General features: G+C 53.2%; 1 protein-coding gene across 4 annotated transcripts in view; it reads left to right on the top strand.

Annotated features, from left to right (window-relative positions):
* Window positions 1-21,152, top strand: part of LOC132818445 (nesprin-2-like) — a 311,316-nt gene that overhangs the window by 279,051 nt on the left and 11,113 nt on the right. For 3 of the 4 annotated variants that reach the window (XM_060829512.1, XM_060829511.1, XM_060829514.1), the window contains 6 exons: window positions 6,677-6,745; window positions 9,677-9,825; window positions 13,825-13,942; window positions 15,323-15,531; window positions 17,223-17,423; window positions 20,885-21,013. In XM_060829512.1, coding sequence (XP_060685495.1) covers window positions 6,677-6,745; window positions 9,677-9,825; window positions 13,825-13,942; window positions 15,323-15,531; window positions 17,223-17,423; window positions 20,885-21,013 — 875 coding nt within the window. The remainder of the gene's footprint in view (window positions 1-6,676; window positions 6,746-9,676; window positions 9,826-13,824; window positions 13,943-15,322; window positions 15,532-17,222; window positions 17,424-20,884; window positions 21,014-21,152) is intronic. The other variant, XM_060829513.1, reaches the window with a different exon arrangement.

Here is a 21,152-nt window from a genome sequence, read left to right as displayed (position 1 = left end):
CAGGGCAAGTGGGGAGGATTCCCTCACACTCCTGACTTGTGGTTTGGGGAGTCCGGAGGTGAGTTACTCGCTGCAGGATTCCCAGCCTCTGACCTGCCCTTGTGACTACAATAGTAAGTAACTGCCGCAGACAGGAAGGGGATGTCTCACTGTCATAGAAGCTTCCTTGCACAGACAGAGAGAGAGACTCTCATACAGACTGCCACACACTGACAGGAAAACACTTGGGATAGAATTGAGTGAAGGCAAGTCGAACCATAGCCTTTAGAAAGGGACTGGACGTGAGAAAAGTTTGTGAAGCCTGATGGAGAGAGCAGGGGGACATGGGACAGGTGAATTTCTCCTGCAGCGAACAGCACATAACTGTTCTGTGATACTGACAGCCCATGGCCTTTTTAATTCAGACCAGACTTTACCTTCTCCACTCTCAAAACTAGATTCAGATGTTTAGCTTCTTCCCATAGAACAGGAACTCCTCTGTGTGACTAACCCAGTAAGAGAGCCACATCACTAACGGACCCTGACTCAGTGAGAGCTGTTCTGAAGAAGACTGCTGCCTCATGACTCAGTCCCTGATCCTGTCTAAGGCACGACCTGTGTGACGTTCTCTCGCTCGCTCCCTCTCTCTCGCTTGCGCGCTCTCTCTCGCTCCCTCTCTCTCTCACTCTCTCCCTTTCTCACTCGCTTGCTCCCTCTCTCTCTCGCTCCCTCTCTCTCTTGCTCCCTCTCTCTCTCGCTCCCTCTCTCTCTCGCTCGCGCTCTCTCTCTCGCTTGCGCTCTCTTTCTCGCTCCCTCTCTCTCTCGCTCCCTCTCTCTCTCGCTCCCTCTCTCTCGCTCCCTCTCTCTCTCGCTCCCTCCCTCTCTCGCTCCCTCTCTCTCTCTCTCGCTCCCTCTCTCTCTCTCTCCCTCTCTCTCGCTTGTGCGCGCTCTCTTGCTCCCTCCCTCTCTCGCTCTCCCCCACTCCCTCCCTCTCGCTCCCTCTCTCTCTCACTCTCTCCCTTTCTCACTCGCTTGCTCCCTCTCTCTCTCGCTCCCTCTCTCTCTTGCTCCCTCTCTCTCTTGCTCCCTCTCTCTCTCGCTCCCTCTCTCTCTCGCTCGCGCTCTCTCTCTCGCTTGCGCTCTCTTTCTCGCTCCCTCTCTCTCTCGCTCCCTCTCTCTCTCGCTCCCTCTCTCTCTCGCTCCCTCTCTCTCGCTCCCTCTCTCTCTCGCTCCCTCCCTCTCTCGCTCCCTCTCTCTCTCTCTCGCTCCCTCTCTCTCTCTCTCCCTCTCTCTCGCTTGTGCGCGCTCTCTTGCTCCCTCCCTCTCTCGCTCTCCCCCACTCCCTCCCTCTCGCTTGCGCACTCCCTCTCGCTCACTTTCTCAGTCACACGACACCAGGTTACAATCCAACAGGTTTATCTGAAATCACAACTTTGTGGAGCCTTGCCACTTTCTCAGGCTGTGCCAGACTTCACCTGACGAATGTTGGACCATAACCTGGTGTTGTGTGACTTCTGACTTTGCCCTCCTTAATATTAGGCAGGAACTGGGGAATGTAAGGGGGGGTCGGCTGTTTGGGGGGTAAATCCACATCTGGCATGCTGGATTCTTTTAAAGGCCAGTTGATTTGAGTTCAGTTACAGCACCTTCTTGTGAAAGTGAAGGGGAAGGATGGCAACGTTTAGGAACCTTGGATGACAAAAGTAAATTAACAGCTTAATCAGAAAGAAGAAGGGGGCAGGTAGAGGTTCAGGAGACTGAGGACAGATGGAGCCCTCAAAGAATAGAAAGACAGCAAATGAAGGATAGCAAATGCTGTCCTCTTGTTCAGGGAGGGGAGTCGGAACAGCCCTGGTAATTATAGATCAATGAGCCTTACTTCAGTTGTGGGCAAAGTATTGGAAAGGATTATAAAAGATAGGATTTACAATCATCTAGAAAGGAATAAGTTAATTAGGGATAGTCAACACGGTTTAGTGAAGGGTAGGTCGTGCCTCACAAACCTTATTGAGTTCTTTGAGAAGGTAACCAAACAGGTGGATGAGGGTAAAGTGGTTGATGTGGTGTATATGGATTTCAGTAAGGGGTTTGATAAATACAGAGGCATGGGATTCAGGGTGAATTAGTGGTTTGAATCAGAAATTGGCTAGCTGAAAGAAGACAGAGGGTGGTGGTTGATGGGAAATGTTCATCCTGGGGTTCAATCACTAGTGGTGTACCACAAGGATCTGTTTTGGGGCCACTGCTGTTTGTCATTTTTATAAATGATCTGGATGAGGGCGTAGAAGGATGGGTTAGTAAATTTGCGGATGACACTAAGGTTGGTGGAGTTGTAGACAATGCCGAAAGATTTTGCAGGTTACAGAGGGACAGAGATAAACTGCAGAGCTGGGCTGAGAGGTGGCAAATGGAGTTTAATGCGGAAATGTGTGAGGTGATTCACTTTGGAAGGAGCAACAGGAATACAGAATACTGGGCTAATGGTAAGATTCTTGGTAGTGCAGATGAGCAGAGAGATCTCTGTCCATGTACATAGATCCCTGAAAGTTGCCATCTAGGTTGATCGGACTGTTAACAAGGTGTACGGTGTGTTAGCTTTTTTTGGTAGAGGGATTGTAGTTTCAGAGCAATGAGGTTATGCTGCAGTTGTACGAAACTCTGGTGTGTCCACACTTTGAGTATTGTGTACAGTTCTGGTCACTGCATTATAGGAAGGATGTGGACACTTGACTTTGGAAACGGTTCAGAGGAGATTTACCAGGATGTTGCCTGGTATGGAGGGCATGTCTTACAAGGAAAAGCTGAGGGATTTGAGGCTGTTTTTGTTAGAGAGAAAAAGGTTAAGAGGTGATTTAATAGAGGCATACAAGATGATAAGGTGGACCTTTTCCCTCAGGTGGTGATGGCTAACATGAGGTGACATAGCTTTAAATTGAGAGGTGATGGGTATAGAACAGATGTCAGAGGTAGATTCTTTACTCAGAGAGTAGTTGGGGGGGGGGTGGAATGAGTAGTAAGAGGGTAGCTACGGAAAGGGTAGGTCCACTCAAGGATAAAGGAGGGATTTTATGAGTTGGAGAAGTGGGTAAGGTCCTTAATGAGTACTTTGCATCGAGAATCTCAAAGGAGAAGGACATGGTGGATGATGGGTTTTGGGACGGGTATGTTGATATGCCTGGGCATGTCGATTATAAACCAGGAGGTGGTGTTGGGTGCTCTGAAAGGCGTTAAAGTGGACAAATCCCCAGGACCCAATGGGATCTAACCGAGAATGCTGAGGAAATTGCTGGGGCCTTGAATGAGACCTTTGTATCCTCTTTAGTTACAGGAGAGGCCCCAGAGGACTGGAGAATGGCCAATGTTGTCCCTTTTGTTTAAGGTGGGGAACAGGGATAATCCAGGAAATCACAGGCTGGTGAGCTTTATATCAGTGCGGGGGAAATTATTGAAGAAGATTCTCAGGGTCAGGATTTCCTCACATTTGGATAAATATGGAGTTATCAGTGATTGGCTTGAACATAGAAAACAGAGTGTAGTAGCGGAAGGGTATTTTTCGGACTGGAGATCAGTGACCAGCAGTGTTCTACAGGGATCTAGATTAGATTAGATTACTTACAGTGTGGAAACAGGCCCTTCGGCCCAAGTCCACACCGACCCACTGAAGCGCAACCCACCCATACCCCTACATTTACCCCTTACCTAACACTACGGGCAATTTAGCATAGCCAATTCACCTGACCCGCACATCTTTGGACTGTGGGAGGAAACCGGAGCACCCGGAGGAAACCCACGCAGACACGGGGAGAATGTGCAAACTCCACACAGTCAGTCGCCTGAGATGGGAACTGAACCCGGGTCTCAGGTGCTGTGAGGCAGCAGTGCTAACCACTGTACCACCGTGCTGCCCATCTGTAGTGTAACCGCTTTTGTTTGTCATTTATATAAACAGTTGGGCTGTGAATGTAGGAGGCATGGTCAGTAAGTTTGCAGATGACACCAAAATTGGTGAAGGTTATTGGAGATTACAAAGAGATCTTGATCAGTTGGGTCAATGGGCTGAGGAGTGACAGATGGAGTTTCATTTGGATAAGTGCGAGGTGTTGCATTTTGGTAAAACAAACAAAGGCCATGAATTATATAATTAATGGCAGGGCCCTGGGTAATGTTATAGAACAGAGAGACCCAGAGATTCAGGTACATAATTCTTTGGAAGTTGCATGATAGGTAGACAGGGTGGTTAAGATGACATTTAGAATGCTCGCCTTCTTTGCTCAGACCATTGGCGTTGGGATGTCAGGTTGAGGTTGTACAGGACATTAACAAGGCCACTTTTGGAGTACTGTGTACGGTTCTGGTTGCCCTGCTATAGGAAGGATATTATTAAATTGGATACGGTTCAAAAAGGATTTACCAGGATGTTGCCCGGGATGGAGGGTTTGACTTATAAGGAGAGGCTGCGTCAGCTGGGACTTTTTCACTGGTGCGTAGGATGTTGAAGGGTGACCTTATAGAGGTTTATAAAATCATGAGGACCAAGCAAAGGTCTTTTCCCCAAGGTGGGGGTGTTCAAAAGGTTTTTAAGGTGAGAGGAGAAAGATTTGAAAAGGACATGAGGGGCAACTTTTTTCACACAGAATGGTTCGTGTGTGGAATAAACTGCCAGAGGAAGTGGTGGATATGGATACAGTTACAATGTTTAAACGACAATTGGACAAGTCCATGAATAGGAAAGGTTTGGAGAACGCTTTTATTCTGGTTACAAAGCAAGAGTGAAGTGAGAAAAGAAATACTTTTGACAGTGTCCTTGTGGTTTTTCCTTTAATAGCCATGAGGGCAGAGCCATGCTGAAGCTCCCCAGATAGTTCACGGCGCTGACTGGTGCTCTGGTATTCTGGCTACCGTGACCATTGGGTATTTCATCCTCCCGTCTGATCGACGGAAACTTGCCAAGGCAGCTCAGGTGAAAGTGTCAAGCTGTTTGGTATAATCCTGGCATAAGGCCCAAGGCTTGCATGTGTGGAGCAGAGTGGGCTGTGTTCCTGCCTGGCCAGTTTGGTCAGCACACTCACTCCCCCTTTACCCCGAACCTGCTCTCCCAGAGCAGCCAAAGAGTACACTTGCTCTGGCAATTTGAACGTCTCCTCATCGATACAGACCACTCGAGAGAGAGAGAGAGAGAGAGAGAGAGTGCGGTGAGTGTAGCTGCTGCTGACTGGTTTGGGGCACGGATTGTGAGGTTAGGTTTGGTGCCTGGTCTTCCTGGAACAGGCTAGCACATGAGCTGAGTTCTCTTCCTGGTTGTAATCGTGAAGATGCCGTGTGTGTGTTGGAGAGTAAGTCAGTGCTGCTGTGATCAGACTGTCACAGAGACCTGGACAGACAGGGAGCCAGTGCAGGAGCAGGTGGACACTCTACCCTGGGGAAGGGTAGCCATGGAGCCATGGGAGAGCTGGATGGTAGCGCAGGAGTATTACAGGTGGTCAACTGTGTCAGTGGGCAGCACACTCACCTCTGAAAGGAAAGGTCATGGTCTAGCAACAACTACAAGCTGACTTCCCACTGTTATCGATGCTCAATGTCACGGTCTCCCTGTGCTGACCATGACCATGTCTCTGGGTTCAGCTCAGTGACCCAGAGGCTTGGGAGGTTGTGAGGGGAGTGCCACACTGTTCTGAGGTGCCATCTTGCAGTCAAAACATTTTAGCTGAGCCCCAATCTGCATCTTTTGGTGAGAATCTGGATCAGTGGTGCTGGGAGAGCACAGCGATTTCGCTGCACGTCGGATGCTGCCTGAACTGCTGTGCTCTTCCAGCACCACTGATCCAGATTCTGGTTTCCAGCATCTGCACTCATTGTGTTTACCTCCCATCTTTTGGTGGGAGCAGTGTCGGGGTGGAGGAGGGGTGGGGAGTTCGCTCCTGTATCCTGGTCGTTGTGTGTCCATTGGCCAACATCACCCAAGTAAATATTTGGTCAGAGGGGTCAATGTGGGGCGGCACGGTGGCACAGTGGTTAGCGCTGCTGCCTCACAGCGCCAGAGACCCGGGTTCAGTTCTGTGTGGAGTTTGCACATTCTCCCCGTGTCTGCGTGGGTTTCCTCCGGGTGCTCCGGTTTCCTCCCACAGTCCAAAAGATGTGCGGGTCAGGTGAATTGGCCAGGATAAATTGCCCGTAGTGTTAGGTGAAGGGGTAAATGTTGGTGAATGGGTGGGTTGCGCTTCGGTGGGTTGGTGTGGACTTGTTGGGCCGAAGGGCCTGTTTCCACACTGTAAGTAATCTAATCTAATCTAAAACATGTCACACTGTGGTTATGGGATCTTGCTGTGCACAAATTGGCTGCTGCATTTCCTGCAAATGGGTGGCTACATTTATAGCTATTGGAGTTATTCCTGTGGATGTGAAAGGTCCTACGGAAATTGAAAACCCATTTTCTTTTTTAATCATTGACAGTTTATCCAGTCTCGGCCCCTGCAGCAGAAGCAACCTTCACCTTCCTCGGGGCGTCTAATACACTCTCTCTCTCTGTCGAACAGCCCCGCGCGCGTGCTCAGCTCTCCGTCTCTATCACTGGGGCCTACCTGAGCCTGCAGTGTGTTTGACCACTGTGTAGCAATGCTGCTGGTGTGTGGGGAGGGAGTTGCTCCTGGCTGTCACTGTCTCTGTACCATGTTGAAATGTCCTGCTCTTTTCTTTCCAGATGTACCCATCACAGAAAGCCCCGAAGCCTATGTCAAAATGACAGAGAGCACTTTGAGAACTTCCGCTGGTAGGCACTTGATGCCGCATGTGTCCCCACCCACCACCACCAACCCCCCCCTCATCAACCTGCAGCACTCCATGCCATACGTTACCATTCACTCTCGACAGTCTGCTCAGCCCTCTCTGCCCACTCCCCACACTCTTGCCCCTTCTCCATGCTGCTGTCACCTCACTGCACCGGTCTGCATGCTGATGCATGTTAACAGCTGACCCCTAACTGACCCCGGCTCCCAAATTCCATCCGCGCCCCTCACCCCCACTCACCCGGGATGCCCAACACAGTTCAGGCGATCGAAGGTGTTTCCCCTGATGGGGGAGGGACAGCACTATGGGGGAATGGGCTGACATGAGAGGAAAGACAGGTAGAATGGCCTTGCACAGGCGGAGCCCGTTCAGCTCGTCCTGCTAATGCCAGCCCTTTGTGAGGGCTGATCACTCAGTTCCACTCATACGCCCTTTGCCCAGAGCCCTCCAACGTTTGGGTCTCTTTGGGAAGTTACCATCAAATCAGTTTCCATTTCCACACCAGGCAACTCGTTCCAGATCTTTATAACTCACTGCATCTGACATTCTCCTCATCTGTCTGTCTCTCTGCTCCAACTCTCTCATTGTATCCCTGAGATGTCCCATGCATTGTGCACTGATAACAAGAGGGAATTGATCCTATCTTGGATGTAGGTCTGCTCACTGAGCTGGAAGGTTCATTTCTAGACGATTTTTCACCCTACTAGGTAACATCTTCAGTGGGCCTCAGGTGAAGCACTGTACATGATTCCTGCTGTCTAATTATATGTTTGAGGTTCTTTGGGTTGGTGGTGCCATTTCCAGTGGTGATGTCACATCCTGTTCCTTTTCTCAGGGGGTGGTAGATGGGGTCTAACTCAATGTGTTTGTTGATAGAGTTCTGGTTGGAATGCCATGTTTCCAGGAATTCTCGTGCGTGTCTTTGTTTGGCTTGTCCTAGGATGGATGTGCTGTCCCAGTCGAAGTGGTGTCCTTCCTCATCCATATGTGAGGATACTAGTGAGAGAGGGTCATGTCTTTTTGTGGCTAGTTGGTGTTCATGTATCCTGGTGGCTAGTTTTCTGCCTGTTTGTCCAATGTAGTGTTTGTTACAGTCCTTGCACGGTATTTTGTGAATGACATTAGTTTTGCTCATTGTCTGTAATGGGTCTTTCAGGTTCATTAGCTGCTGTTTTAGCACAAACCCACCAACACACTAAAACAGCAGCTAATGAACCTGAAAGACCCAACACAGACAACGAGCAAAACTAATGTCATTTACAAAATACCGTGCAAGCACTGTACCAAACACTACATCGGACAAACAGGCAGAAAACTAGCCACCAGGATACATGAACACCAACTCACCACAAAACAACATGACCCTCTCTCACTAGTATCCTCACATACGGATGAGGAAGGACACCACTTCGACTGGGACAGCACATCCATCCTAGGACATGCTAAACAAAGACACGCACGAGAATTCCTGGAAGCATGGCATTCCAACCGGAACTCAATCATTGTGTTAGACCCCATCTACCACCCCCTGAGAAAAGGAACAGGATGTGACTTCACCACAGGAAATAACATCACCAACCCAAAGAAACCCAAACATGTAATTAGACAGCAGGAATCATGTACAGTGCTTCACCTGAGGCCCACTGAAGATGTTACCTAGTAGGGTGACAAAATGTCTAGAAATGAACCTTCCAGCTCAGTGAGCAGACCTACATCCAGAACCTCAAACTCAGCTACAAATCTTCTCAAAACTCGCTATGATCCTACCCTCCTCAAGAGTCACAGTCTCCCTGTGCTGTCACTCTCCGAAACTCTCACCATCCAGTCTCTAGGTTCCGGGTTGGGGGTTGGGAGTGAGTCTGCATGGGGGGGCCTGGGTTGGGGGTGGGGCCGAGGAGGGGTAACGGTGGGTTTGAGGGTCAGAAGGGAATTGAGAGGATACAGGATGTGGAGTTGGAATGGGGTGTTGGGAGGTTGGGAGCACAATTGGGGGCAGCTGGGAGGTGGGAATGGTTGGCTGAGTGCATGGCAGGGTTTCCTGGGCTGGTATTAGCTCTCCCCACGTGGGTAGAGGGTGAATATAATATCTAGCCCCCGCGGGATACATGTCACTGTACGAGCAGTGAGATGAGAGCCAGTCCCAGGAGGGGGCAGTCACTCAGACGCAGCAGGTTGGAGCAGTCGGCTCACTGTGTGAGGGTGGGGAACGGTCTTGGGGTGGAGGATCTGTCGCTGTGACCCTGTCTGTGAGGGAGCTGGGGATTCCTGGCTTCCAGCTCCTTTGTTACAAACTGCTGCCTGCCCTCCTCTGCTTGACCCCACACTAACCCCTTTTCCATTCTCATTCTCTCTGTCTTCCCCACTCTCCCTCAAACCCCACTCTCTCTACTGCACTCTCCTACTCTTCCCCCCCAACTCTCCTCCACTCCCCCCCTCTCCTCCCCCTCTCCCCCAATCTCCTCCACCTCCTCCCTCCACTCTCCTCCTCCCCCATTCTCCTCCTCCCCCACACTCTCCTCTTCCCCCCCACCTCCACTCTCCTCCTCTCCTCCCCACTCTCCTCCTCCCCCCACCCCGACTCTCCTCCTCCCACTCACTCTCCTCCCCTCCCCACTTTCCTCCTCCCCCTCACTCTCCTCCACCCCCCCACTCTCCTCCTCCTCCCCCTCACTCTCCTCCACCCCCCCAATCTCCTCCTCCCCCTCACTCTCCTCCACCCCCCCAATCTCCTCCTCCCCTTCACTCTCCTCCCCTCCCCAGTCTCCTCCCCTCCCCACTCTCCTCCTCCCCCCCACTCTCCTCCTCCCCCCACCCCTACTCTCCTCCTCCCCCCAACTCTCCTCGCCACACCCCTCCAATTCTCACCCCCCCCCCACCAGCTCCTGTTCTGATCATCTCTCTCTCTCTCTCACAGGGAACGTGGGTCCCAATGCCATCCCGTGGCATCCAGCCACCAGCCCCGAGGGCAGCAGGAAGTGCCAATACCAGCAGACAGAGCTCGCCAACAGACAGCATGTGCCTGGCGGTAACCAGAGCTCGGGCCCCGGTCACAGTGACAGCTATGTAAGTGCCTGGGTGAGGGAATACCAACCCTAGTGACGTGGATTAAGCAATGTGGTTGCCGAAGGGGGCATTTTGCTGCAACTCAGACTGAGTCAGTACCATGGAGTGGTCACCCCACACCCACCTACAGCCCCAAAGAGCACAATGGGCTAGAGAACGCGTCTATTCCGTACTCTGGCAGGGAGTGATGCTGAGCACCTGCAGACTGGCTGATATTACAGCCTCTATCCCTGTCACAGCCACCACTCCCTCCCTCCCCAGTGATGGGGATGGCTTTGACTGTCAAAGGGAGTGGATTAGACTCCCGGTAGTTGGAATAGAGTCTGGGAATCAGACCGGAATCTTGCAAATCAGCCCAGATACAACCGTTTCTATTATCTGGTACTAGTATCCCAAAAGAAATGGGTTTCTATCTCCCGGCTCTGAGGTCGCACGGCCTTAATCTCCCACCGTGACACTACGTTGTACATTTCACACCAACTACTGGGAATGGAGAGGGAGCTTTATTCTCTATCTAACCCCGTGCTGTCCCTGTCCCTGGGAGTGTTTGATGGGGGACAGTGTAGAGGGAGCTTTACTCTGTATCTAACCCCGTGCTGTCCCTGTCCTGGGAGTGTTTGATGGGGGACAGTGTAGAGGGAGCTTTACTCTGTATCTAACCCCGTGCTGTCCCTGTCCTGGGAGTGTTTGATGGGGACAGTGTAGAGGGAGCTTTATTCTGTATCTAACCCCGTGTTGTCCCTGTCCTGGGAGTGTTTGATGGGGACAGTGTAGAGGGAGCTTTACTCTGTATCTAACCCCGTGCTGTCCCTGTCCTGGGAGTGTTTGATGGGGACAGTGTAGAGGGAGCTTTACCCTGTATCTAACCCCATGCTGACACTGTCCTGGGAGTGTTTGATGGGGGACAGTGGAGAGGAAGCTTTACTCTGTATCTAACCCCATGCTGTCCCTGTCCTGGGAGTGTTTGATGGGGGACAGTGGAGAGGGAGCTTTACTCTGTATCTAACCCCGTGCTGTCCCTGTCCTGGGAGTGTTTGATGGGGACAGTGTAGAGGGAGCTTTACCCTGTATCTAACCCCATGCTGACACTGTCCTGGGAGTGTTTGATGGGGGACAGTGGAGAGGAAGCTTTACTCTGTATCTAACCCCATGCTGTCCCTGTCCTGGGAGTGTTTGATGGGGGACAGTGGAGAGGGAGCTTTACTCTGTATCTAACCCCGTGCTGTCCCTGTTCTGGGAGCGTTTGATTGGGGACAGTGTAGAGGGAGCTTTACTCTGTATTTAACCCCGTGCTGTCCCTGTCCTGGGAGTGTTTGATGGGGGACAATGGAGAGGGAGCTTTACTCTGTATCTAACCCTGTGCTGTCCCTGAACTGGGAGTGTTTGATGGGGACAGTGTAGAGGGAGCTTTACTCTGTATCTAACCCCGTGCAGACACTGTCCTGGGAGTGTTTGATGGGATGGTGTAGAGGGAGCTTTACTCTGTATCTAACCCCATGCTGTCCCTGTCCTGGGAGTGTTTGATGGGGACAGTGTAGAGGGAGCTTTACTCTGTATCTAACCCCATGCTGCCCCTGTCCTGGGAATGTTTGATGGGGACAGTGGAGAGGGAGCTTTACTCTGTATCTAACCCCATGCTGCCCCTGTCCTGGGAATGTTTGATGGGGACAGTGTAGAGGGAGCTTTGCTCTGTGTATAACCATATCCTTTACCATTTTTTAAACTCACTCATGAGATGTTTGTGTCACTGTCTGGGCCCAGTATTTATTACCCATCCTGTGTTGCCCCCCTTGAGAAGGTGGGGGTGAGCTGCCTCCTTGACCCGCTGCAGTCCCTGTGCTGTGGGTAGACCCACAATGCCCTTAGGGAGGGAATTCCAGGATTCTGACCCAGTGACAGTGAAGGAACGGTAATATATTTCCAAGACAGGATGGTGTGGGTTTCGGAGGGGAACTTGCAGGGGGTGGTGTTCCCATGTATCTGCTGCCCTTGTCCTTCTGGATGGAAGTGGCCGTGGGTTTGGAAGGTGCTGCCTGAGGATCTTTGGTGAGTTTCTGCAGTGCATCTTGTAGATGGTACACACTGCTGCTACTGAGTGTGGGTGGGGGAGGGAGGGGGTGTTTGTGGATGTGGGGCCAATCAAGCGGCTGCTTTGTCCTGGACGGTGTCAAGCTTCTTGGAACTGAACCCATCCAGGGCAAGTGGGGAGTATTCCATCACCCTCTGGACTTGTGCCTTGTAGATGGTGGACAGGCTTTGGGGGAGTCAGGAGATGAGTTACTCACTGCAGGATTCCTAATTTCTGACCTTTTTTTAGCCAATGTATTTGTGGCAAGTCCAGTTGAGTTTCTGGCCAATGGTAATCGAAAGGATGTTCATCGTAGCCAATTCAGCGATGGTAACACCATTCAATGTCAAGGGGCAGCGGTAAGATTGTCCCTTATTGGTCATGGTCATAGTATAAATGTTACTTGCCCCAAGCCTAGATATTGTCCATATTTTGCTGCATTTGAACGCGGACTGCTTCAGTACCTGAGAAGTTGCAGATGGTGCTGAACACTGTGCAATCTTCTGCAACTATTCCCAATTCTGACCTTATGATGGAGGGAAGGTCATTGATGAAGCAGTTGAAGATGGCTGGGCCTAGGACACTACACTGAGGGACTCCTGCAGAGATCTCCTGGAGCTGAGGTGACTGACCTCCAAAAACCACAACCAGCTTCCTATGTGACAGGTCTGACTCCAACCAGCAGAGAGTTTGCCCCTGATACCCAATGATTCCAGTTTTGCTGGATGCCACCCTCGGTGTTATGCAGCCTTAATGTCAAGGGCTGTCCCTCTCCCCTCCTGTCTGGAATTCCGCTCTTTTGTCCATGTTTGAGCCAAGGCTGGAATGAGGTCAGGAGCTGAGTGGCCCTGGCAGAACCCAAACTGGGGGTCACTGAGCAGGTTATAGCTGAGCAGGTGCTGCTTGATAGCACTGTTGGTGACCCCTTCCATCACTTTACTGATGACAGAGAGTGGTCTGATGGGGCAGTAGTTGGCATGGTTGGATTTGACCAGGACAGAACATACCACGTCAATGTTCCACACTGTCAGGTAGATGCCAGTGTTGTAACTGTAATGGAAGAGCTTGGCTAGGGGAGCAGCAAGGTCTGGAACACAGGTCTTCAGTACTATTGCGGAATGTTGTCAGGGCCTGCAGTCTTTGCAGTATCCAGTACCTCCAACCATTTCCTGATGTCACGTGGAGTGAATCGAATTGGCTGAAGATTGGTATCTGTAATGCTGGGACCACTGGAGGAGGCCGAGATGGATCATCCACTCAGCACGGCTACTGAAGATTTCTGCGAAAGCTTTAGCCTTATCTTTTACACTGATGTGCTGGGTTCATGGGGATGGGGATATGTACAGAGGGAGTTATTTAGTTGTCCACCATCATTCATGACTGGACGTAGCAGAACGGCAGAGCTTAGATCTGATCTGTGGTTGTGGGATTGCTGACCTCTGTCTATCACTTGCTGTTTGAAATGAAAGTTGTCCTGTTTGGTGGCTTCACCAGGCTGACGCTGCATCTTCAGGCATTTCTGGGGTCGTCATTTCAGAGGGCAGTTGAGAGTCCACCATGATGTTGTGGGTCTGGAGTCACATGTAGGTCAGACCGGGTAAGGATGGCAGTTTCCTTTCCTGAAGGATATTAGTGACCCAGATGGGTTTGCTGACAATTGGCAATAGGTTCATGGTCATCAGTAGATTCTGAATTCCAGATTTTTAAAAAAAGTTGAATTCAAATTGGCGGATTTGAACCCCGGTCCCTAGAACATTCACTGAGCTTTTGGATGAATAGTCTAGTAATAATACCACTATGCCATCACCTCACCATATCATTCCCAGGAGTTTTTGACGGGACACTATAGCGATAATCACAGGATGGTTCCATGCTGCAGAGGTGCTTCTCACTTTGTAAAATGATGGATGAATCTGCTTCGTTTCTACCAGGTGTTGCCGCAATCGGATGGTTCCGGAAACATGGTCAATAATAGGCGGGCAGCAGACAGTCCGGGATCAGAGATATCACAGCAGCCAGAGCTCTCACGCTCTGAACAACCGACACCCAGTAAGAGTTTTATTGTAGTCTCAGTCTGTCACTGGACAGGGAGCCTGTCAGCTTCAGATCTTCTCCAATGTACAATCATCGGGATAGTGCAGTGAACAGGAGTGTCCCTCAGCAAGGTCACCGTGATCCCACTCTCCCGGTGATCCCACTCTCCCTGTCGCGGTGATTCCCCCTGTGCTCTGCCGCGGTGATTCCCCCTGCTGCGGTGATTCCCCCTGTCGTGGTGATTCCCCCTGTCGCGGTGATCCCCCTGTGCCCTGTCGTGGTGATTCCTCCTGTGCCCTGTCGCGGTGATCCCCCTGTGCCCTGTCGCGGTGATCCCCCCTGTCGCGGTGATCCCCCTGTGCCCTGTCGTGGTGATTCCTCCTGTGCCCTGTCGCGGTGATCCCCTGTGCCCTGTCGTGGTGATTCCTCCTGTGCCCTGTCGCGGTGATCCCCCTGTGCCCTGTCGCGGTGATCCCCCCTGTCGCGGTGATCCCCCTGTCGCGGTGATTCCTCCTGTTACGGTGATCCCCTGTGCCCTGTCACGGTGACCCCCCTGTGCCCTGTCGCGGTGATCCCCCTGTCCCTGTCGCGGTGATTACCCCTGTCGCGGTGACCCCACTCCCCCTATCGCGGTGATTCCCCCTGTCGTGGTGATTCCTCCTGTGCCCTGTCGCGGTGATTCCTCCTGTGCCATGTCGTGGTGATTCCTCCTGTCGCGGTGATCCCCCTGTGCCCTGTCGCGGTGATTCCCCCTATCGTGGTGATTCCTCCTGTGCCCTGTCGCGGTGATTCCTCCTGTGCCCTGTCGCGGTGATTCCCCCTGTCGCAGTGATCCCCCTGTGCCCTGTCGCGGTGATCCCCTTGTGCCCTGTCGCGGTGATTCCCCCTGTCGCGGTGATCCCCCCTGTGCCCTGTCGCGGTGATTCCTCCTGTCGCAGTGATCCCCCTGTGCCCTGTCGCGGTGATCCCCCCTGTGCCCTGTCGCGGTGATTCCCCCTGTCGCGGTGATCCCCCCTGTGCCCTGTCGCGGTGATCCCCCCTGTGCCCTGTCGCGGTGATTCCCCCTGTCACAGTGATCCCCCTGTGCCCTGTCGCGGTGATTCCTCCTGTCGCAGTGATCCCCCTGTGCCCTGTCGCTGTGATCCCCCCTGTGCCCTGTCGCGGTGATCCCCCCTGTGCCCTGTCGCAGTGATTCCCCCTGTCGCGGTGATCCCCCTGTGCCCTGTCGCGGTGATTCCTCCTGTCGCGGTGATCCCCCTGTGCCCTGTCGCGGTGATTCCTCCTGTCGCGGTGATCCCCCTGTGCCCTGTTGCGGTGATTCCTCCTGTTACGGTGATCCCCCTGTGCCCTGTGGTGGTGATCCCCCAGACCATACAGTTGTGCTGTTCCCTGCAGGTATTGAACACTGGCAGCTGCTCAATGCCAAGGCCCTGAGTGAGGAACTTGTCATTAAACAGAACCTGCAGCAATGGCAGCAGCTGAACTCTGACCTGGATGATATTTCCCAGTGGCTGATCCACATTGAACCCACACTGAATAAGGCTGAGAGCCTGGAGCCTTCCCCTCAGCTTGCAGCCATTGAGGAGAAGCTGCGGAGCCTGCGAGTGAGTATCTGAGACCTGGGGTCTGCGAGTGAGTGAGTATCTGAGGCCTGGGACCTGCGAGTGAGTGAGTATCTGAGGCCTGGGGCCTGCGAGTGAGTGAGTATCTGGAGCCTGTGAGTGAGTATCTGAGGCCTGGGGCCTGCAAGTGAGTGAGTATCTGAGGCCTGGGACCTGCGAGTGAGTGAGTATCTGGAGCCTGTGAGTGAGTATCTGAGGCCTGGGGCCTGTGAGTGAGTGAGTATCTGAGGCCTGGGGCCTGCGAGTGAGTGAGTATCTGAGGCCTGGGGCCTGCAAGTGAGTGAGTATCTGGAGCCTGTGAGTGAGTATCTGAGGCCTGGGGCCTGCGAGTGAGTGAGTATCTGAGGCCTGGGACCTGCGAGTGAGTATCTGAGGCCTGGGGCCTGAGAGTGAGTGAGTATCTGGAGCCTGTGAGTGAGTATCTGAGGCCTGGGGCCTGCAAGTGAGTGAGTATCTAGAGCCTGTGAGTGAGTATCTGAGGCCTGGGGCCTGCGAGTGAGTGAGTATCTGAGGCCTGGGACCTGCGAGTGAGTATCTGAGGCCTGGGGCCTGCGAGTGAGTGAGTATCTGAGGCCTGGGGCCTGCGAGTGAGTGAGTATCTGGGGCCTGCGAGTGAGTGAGTATCTGGAGCCTGTGAGTGAGTATCTGAGGCCTGGGGCCTGCGAGTGAGTGAGTATCTGAGGCCTGGGACCTGCGAGTGAGTGAGTATCTGAGGCCTGTGGCATGTCAGTGAATATCTGAGGCCTTGCTCCTGTGTGTGTATCTGAGGGTTGGGGCCTGTGTGAGTATCTGAGGCCTTGCTCCTGTGTGTGTATCTGAGGGTTGGGGCCCGTGTGAGTATCTGAGGCCTTGCTCCTGTGTGTGTATCTGAGGGATGGGGCCTGTGTGAGTATCTGAGGCCTTGCTCCTGTGTGTGTATCTGAGGGATGGGGCCTGTGTGAGTATCTGAGGGATGGGGCCTGTGTGAGTATCTGAGGCCTTGCTCCTGTGTGAGTATCTGAGGCCTTGCTCCTGTGTGAGTATCTGAGGCCTTGCTCCTGTGTGTGTATCTGAGGGATGGGGCCTGTGATTGAGTGAGTATCTGAGACCTGGGGCTTGTCAGTGTTTCCCTGAGGGCTGGTTTGGCTGCTTGTACCCAGGACACTCAGTAATTTCCACAGTGGGGAAAGGGGGAAGAGTCTCCAGGATGGTAATCCATAACAATACCAGTCTGGGGCTAAGTGAAGGCACCATGAGAAACACCATGTCACTCCAAAAAGGTTCACTCAAAGGGTTCTCCTGCTGCTGTGTTAATGTCCCTACCTCTGAGTCAGGTGGCCTGGGTTTAACTCCCACCTGCTCCAGCGGGGGAGTCACAGCATCTCTGAACAGATTGATAGGGGAAAAGAAAGCTCAATCACAGAGATGGGTTTTAAGGACAATCACAAAGGAGGGGGGGGGGAGAGACTGAGAACCAGAGGGAGAGAAGGAAGGAGTGGGAGGGTTAGAGATGCTATTCCAGAGCTACGAGCCCAGACAGCTAACAGCACGGTCATCAGCTAGCCAATGAAATTAAAGAACCCCTGCCTTTTCCCCTTTGGCCTCGATAGCTTCTTGTTTGAAAGTCTGTCTGTCTGAGTGTTGAATGTAGCTAACAGGTTTGGAGCTATCCCAGTGCTGTCTCATTTCCACAGAACGTTCAGAAGGAGTTTGACAAGTACAAGGCCCTGGTCACCTCCGCCAGGCTGAGTAGCCGGGAGTTCCTGCAGACAGACAGTGCTGAGGCGCAGGAGTTACAGGAGAAACTGCAGCAAGTGAATGGTAACTGGGAGAGGACAGCACAGAGACTGGAGCGATGGCGCGCATCGTTACGCAGCACCCTGACCCAGTGCCAGGTGAGACTGACTCTGGGAACCTCTGACCCCTGACCCAGTGCCAGCTGAGACTGACTCTGGGAACCTCTGACCCCTGACCCAGTGCCAGGTGAGACTGATTCTGGGACCCTCTGACCCCTGACCCAGTGCCAGGTGAGACTGATTCTGGGACCCTCTGACCCCTGACCCAGTGCCAGGTGAGACTGATTCTGGGAACCTCTGACCCCTGACCCAGTGCCAGCTGAGACTGACTCTGGGAACCTCTGACCCCTGACCCAGTGCCAGGTGAGACTGACTGTGCAGGAACCTCTGACCCCTGACCCAGTGCCAGCTGAGACTGACTCTGGGAACCTCTGACCCCTGACCCAGTGCCAGGTGAGACTGACTGTGCAGGACCCTCTGACCCCTGACCCAGTGCCAGGTGAGACTGACTGTGCAGGACCCTCTGACCCCTGACCCAGTGCCAGGTGAGACTGACTGTGCAGGACCCTCTGACCCCTGACCCAGTGCCAGGTGAGACTGACTGTGCAGGACCCTCTGACCCCTGACCCAGTGCCAGCTGAGACTGACTCTGGGAACCTCTGACTCCTGACCCAGTGCCAGGTGAGACTGACTGTGCAGGACCCTCTGACCCCTGACCCAGTGCCAGGTGAGCCTGACTGTGCAGGACCCTCTGACCCCTGACCCAGTGCCAGGTGAGCCTGACTGTGCAGGAACCTCTGACCCCTGACCCAGTGCCAGGTGAGACTGACTGTGCAGGAACCTCTGACCCCTGACCCAGTGCCAGGTGAGACTGACTCTGGGAACCTCTAACCCCTGACCCAATGACAGGTGAGGCTAACTGTAGGACCCTCTGACCCCTGACCCAGTACCAGGTGAGACTGACTGTGCAGGACCCTCTGACCCCTGACCCAGTGCCAGGTGAGACTGACTGTGCAGGACCCTCTGACCCCTGACCCAGTGCCAGGTGAGACTGACACTGGGAACCTCTGACCCCTGACCCAATGCCAGGTGAGCCTGACTGTGCGGGACCCTCTGACCCCTGACCCAGTGCCAGGTGAGACTGACTGTGCGGGACCCTCTGACCCCTGACCCAGTGCCAGCTGAGACTGACTCTGGGAACCTCTGACTCCTGACCCAGTGCCAGGTGAGACTGACTGTGCAGGAACCTCTGACCCCTGACCCAGTGCCAGGTGAGACTGACTGTGCAGGAACCTCTGACCCCTGACCCAGTGCCAGGTGAGCCTGACTGTGCGGGACTCTCTGACCCCTGACCCAGTGCCAGGTGAGACTGACTGTGCAGGAACCTCTGACCCCTGACCCAGTGCCAGGTGAGCCTGACTGTGCGGGACTCTCTGACCCCTGACCCAGTGCCAGGTGAGACTGACTGTGCGGGACTCTCTGACCCCTGACCCAGTGCCAGGTGAGACTGACTCTGGGAACCTCTGACCCCTGACCCAATGCCAGGTGAGCCTGACTGTGCAGGAACCTCTGACCCCTGACCCAGTGCCAGGTGAGACTGACTCTGGGAACTTCTGACCCCTGACCCAATGCCAGGTGAGGCTAACTGTAGGACCCTCTGACCCCTGACCCAGTGCCAGGTGAGACTGACTGTGCAGGACCCTCTGACCCCTGACCCAGTGCCAGGTGAGACTGACTGTGCGGGACTCTCTGACCCCTGACCCAGTGCCAGGTGAGGTTTAGTATAGGACTCTGTGACCCCCTGATACAGTGTCAGGTGAATGGGGGTAGGGGGTGGGTGTGCTAACAAGCTCACTGTTGCTGGGTGAAAGGATCAGGGGGTGATCCTGAAATGGGGAAGGTGTGATGGAGTGAGATACCAAGTGAGCCTTGGAAACCAGCCGTGGCCTACCTGAGGTAATGCTTGGTGCTGACCAATTGTATTGATGGGGTGAGGGGTCAGGGTGAGGGGACGGAGTGCCCTGACCACTTTGACTGCAGGCTTTATTGGAATGCAGCAGGACAGCTGAGTGGCCAACATCCCTCCCTCATAGTTACCTGGTGATCTCTCCTATTCGCTGCCCTGAGATGGTGCTACCTTTATCCATGAGGGAGGCAACAGCAAATGTGTTTTAATGTAAATCACTTGCTTGTGAAGGTAGCCTGGTGTGAATGTTCTCTCTGATGCTGAGCAGCAGTGATGGAGTTACTGATTAGTCACTGATTGAAGATTATTTCCTGTAAGTGGGGTTTCCCGGGGCAGGCTGGGAGGTGGAGGGCAGAGTGATGGCACTGGGTCCGATGTCTGTCTGTCTGTTTGCTCCGGTTACTGAGCCACGAAGGCTGTGATAGGTCAGCAGCAACCCCATTGAGCTGATCATCGGCCAATCAAAGGCCACTTCCTGCGGCAAAAGGAAAACCAATGATTGACCCTCATGTGGGCTCCAGAGGAGGGGTCACTCCACCTTGGAGCTCTCCTGTGGGTAGCGATCCCCCCTGCTATCAGCCCCATCATGAGACCCCACAGCCCCAAGCAGTGGGGATCCCCCAGTGGGTGGAGAGGGGATTGTAATCACGTTTCACCGGAACACAATGAAGCAAGGTGTCATCTGGAGCCCACTGGAAGGCTGCTGGGATAGAACAAAGAACAGTACAGCACAGGAACAGGCCGTTCAGCCCGCCAAGCCTGTACTGACACAGTATCCACATTAAAACAGGATCCGTATCCCTCTATTCCCTTCCTATTCCTGTATCTGTCCAGGTCCTCCTTGAAAGCTGCGATTGTATCTACCTCCACCGCCTCCTCTGGCAGCACATTCCAGCTCTTTGTGTGAAAGATTCGCCTCACACATCTCTTTTAAACTTCTCCCTCCCGCCCCTTGAACCTGTGTCCCCCTAGAACCTGACCCCTCCACCCTGGGGGAAAAGCCTCATAGTTCCCACTCTATCCAGGCCATTCACAACCTTATAAACTTCTATCAGGTCTCCCCCCAACCTCCTGCGTTCCAGTGAAAACAAACCCAGTCTATCCAACCGGACTTCATCGCTAAACTCCCCCAGACCAGGCAACATCCTGGTAAACCTTCTCGGTATCCTCCCCAAAGCATCCACATCCTTCTGGTAGTGTGGTGACCAGAACTGGATACAGTATTCCAAGTGTGGCCTGACTAAAGTTGTACAGAGCTGCAGCATGACTTATCTCTGATACTCAATGTCCCTTCCAATGATCAGGTAATGGACTGTCCTCTGACCTGGTGTTGACAACGTGGGGTGGGGTGGGGAGTGGGTTTCACACCATTTCCTGCTGACACTTGGAACCTTTCCCTGCTCCGGAGTCTGCAGCAGAGTCTGGAGCAGGGTTTCCTCACTGTGTATCGAGCTGCAGGGTTGGAGGAGCACAGTTTTCTGGTTCCAGACCAGGGACCAGTTTGGAATGTTTCCTGGTAAATACCAGTGGATCCGTTCAGCTGCGGATTGTCCTGATGCTGATTGGGTTTTGTGGTTTATGTTTCTGGCTCCAGGATTTCTATCGGATCAGCCACTCACTCATGATGTGGTTGGCTGACTGTGAGAGGCAGCGAGGCCTGGTCCGACTCAGTAACCCGGGACTCAGCCTGCACACTCTGACACAGCATCGCAAGGCACTGATGGTAAGCAAGGCTCCGAATCAAAGTAGCATCAGTGATCTGCACCTCCTCACAGCTCTGTCTCAATCCTGCACTAATCCCACCGCCCCGTTCTCTCCCCATAGCCCTGTCTCCATCTCCATTAATCCCACTGGCCTGCTCT

This window comes from Hemiscyllium ocellatum, chromosome 8 (assembly GCF_020745735.1).
Source record: "Hemiscyllium ocellatum isolate sHemOce1 chromosome 8, sHemOce1.pat.X.cur, whole genome shotgun sequence".
Lineage (NCBI taxonomy): Eukaryota > Metazoa > Chordata > Chondrichthyes > Orectolobiformes > Hemiscylliidae > Hemiscyllium > Hemiscyllium ocellatum.
The sequence above is the reverse complement of the archived record's forward strand: the minus strand, read 5'-3'. Positions and strand labels throughout refer to the sequence as shown.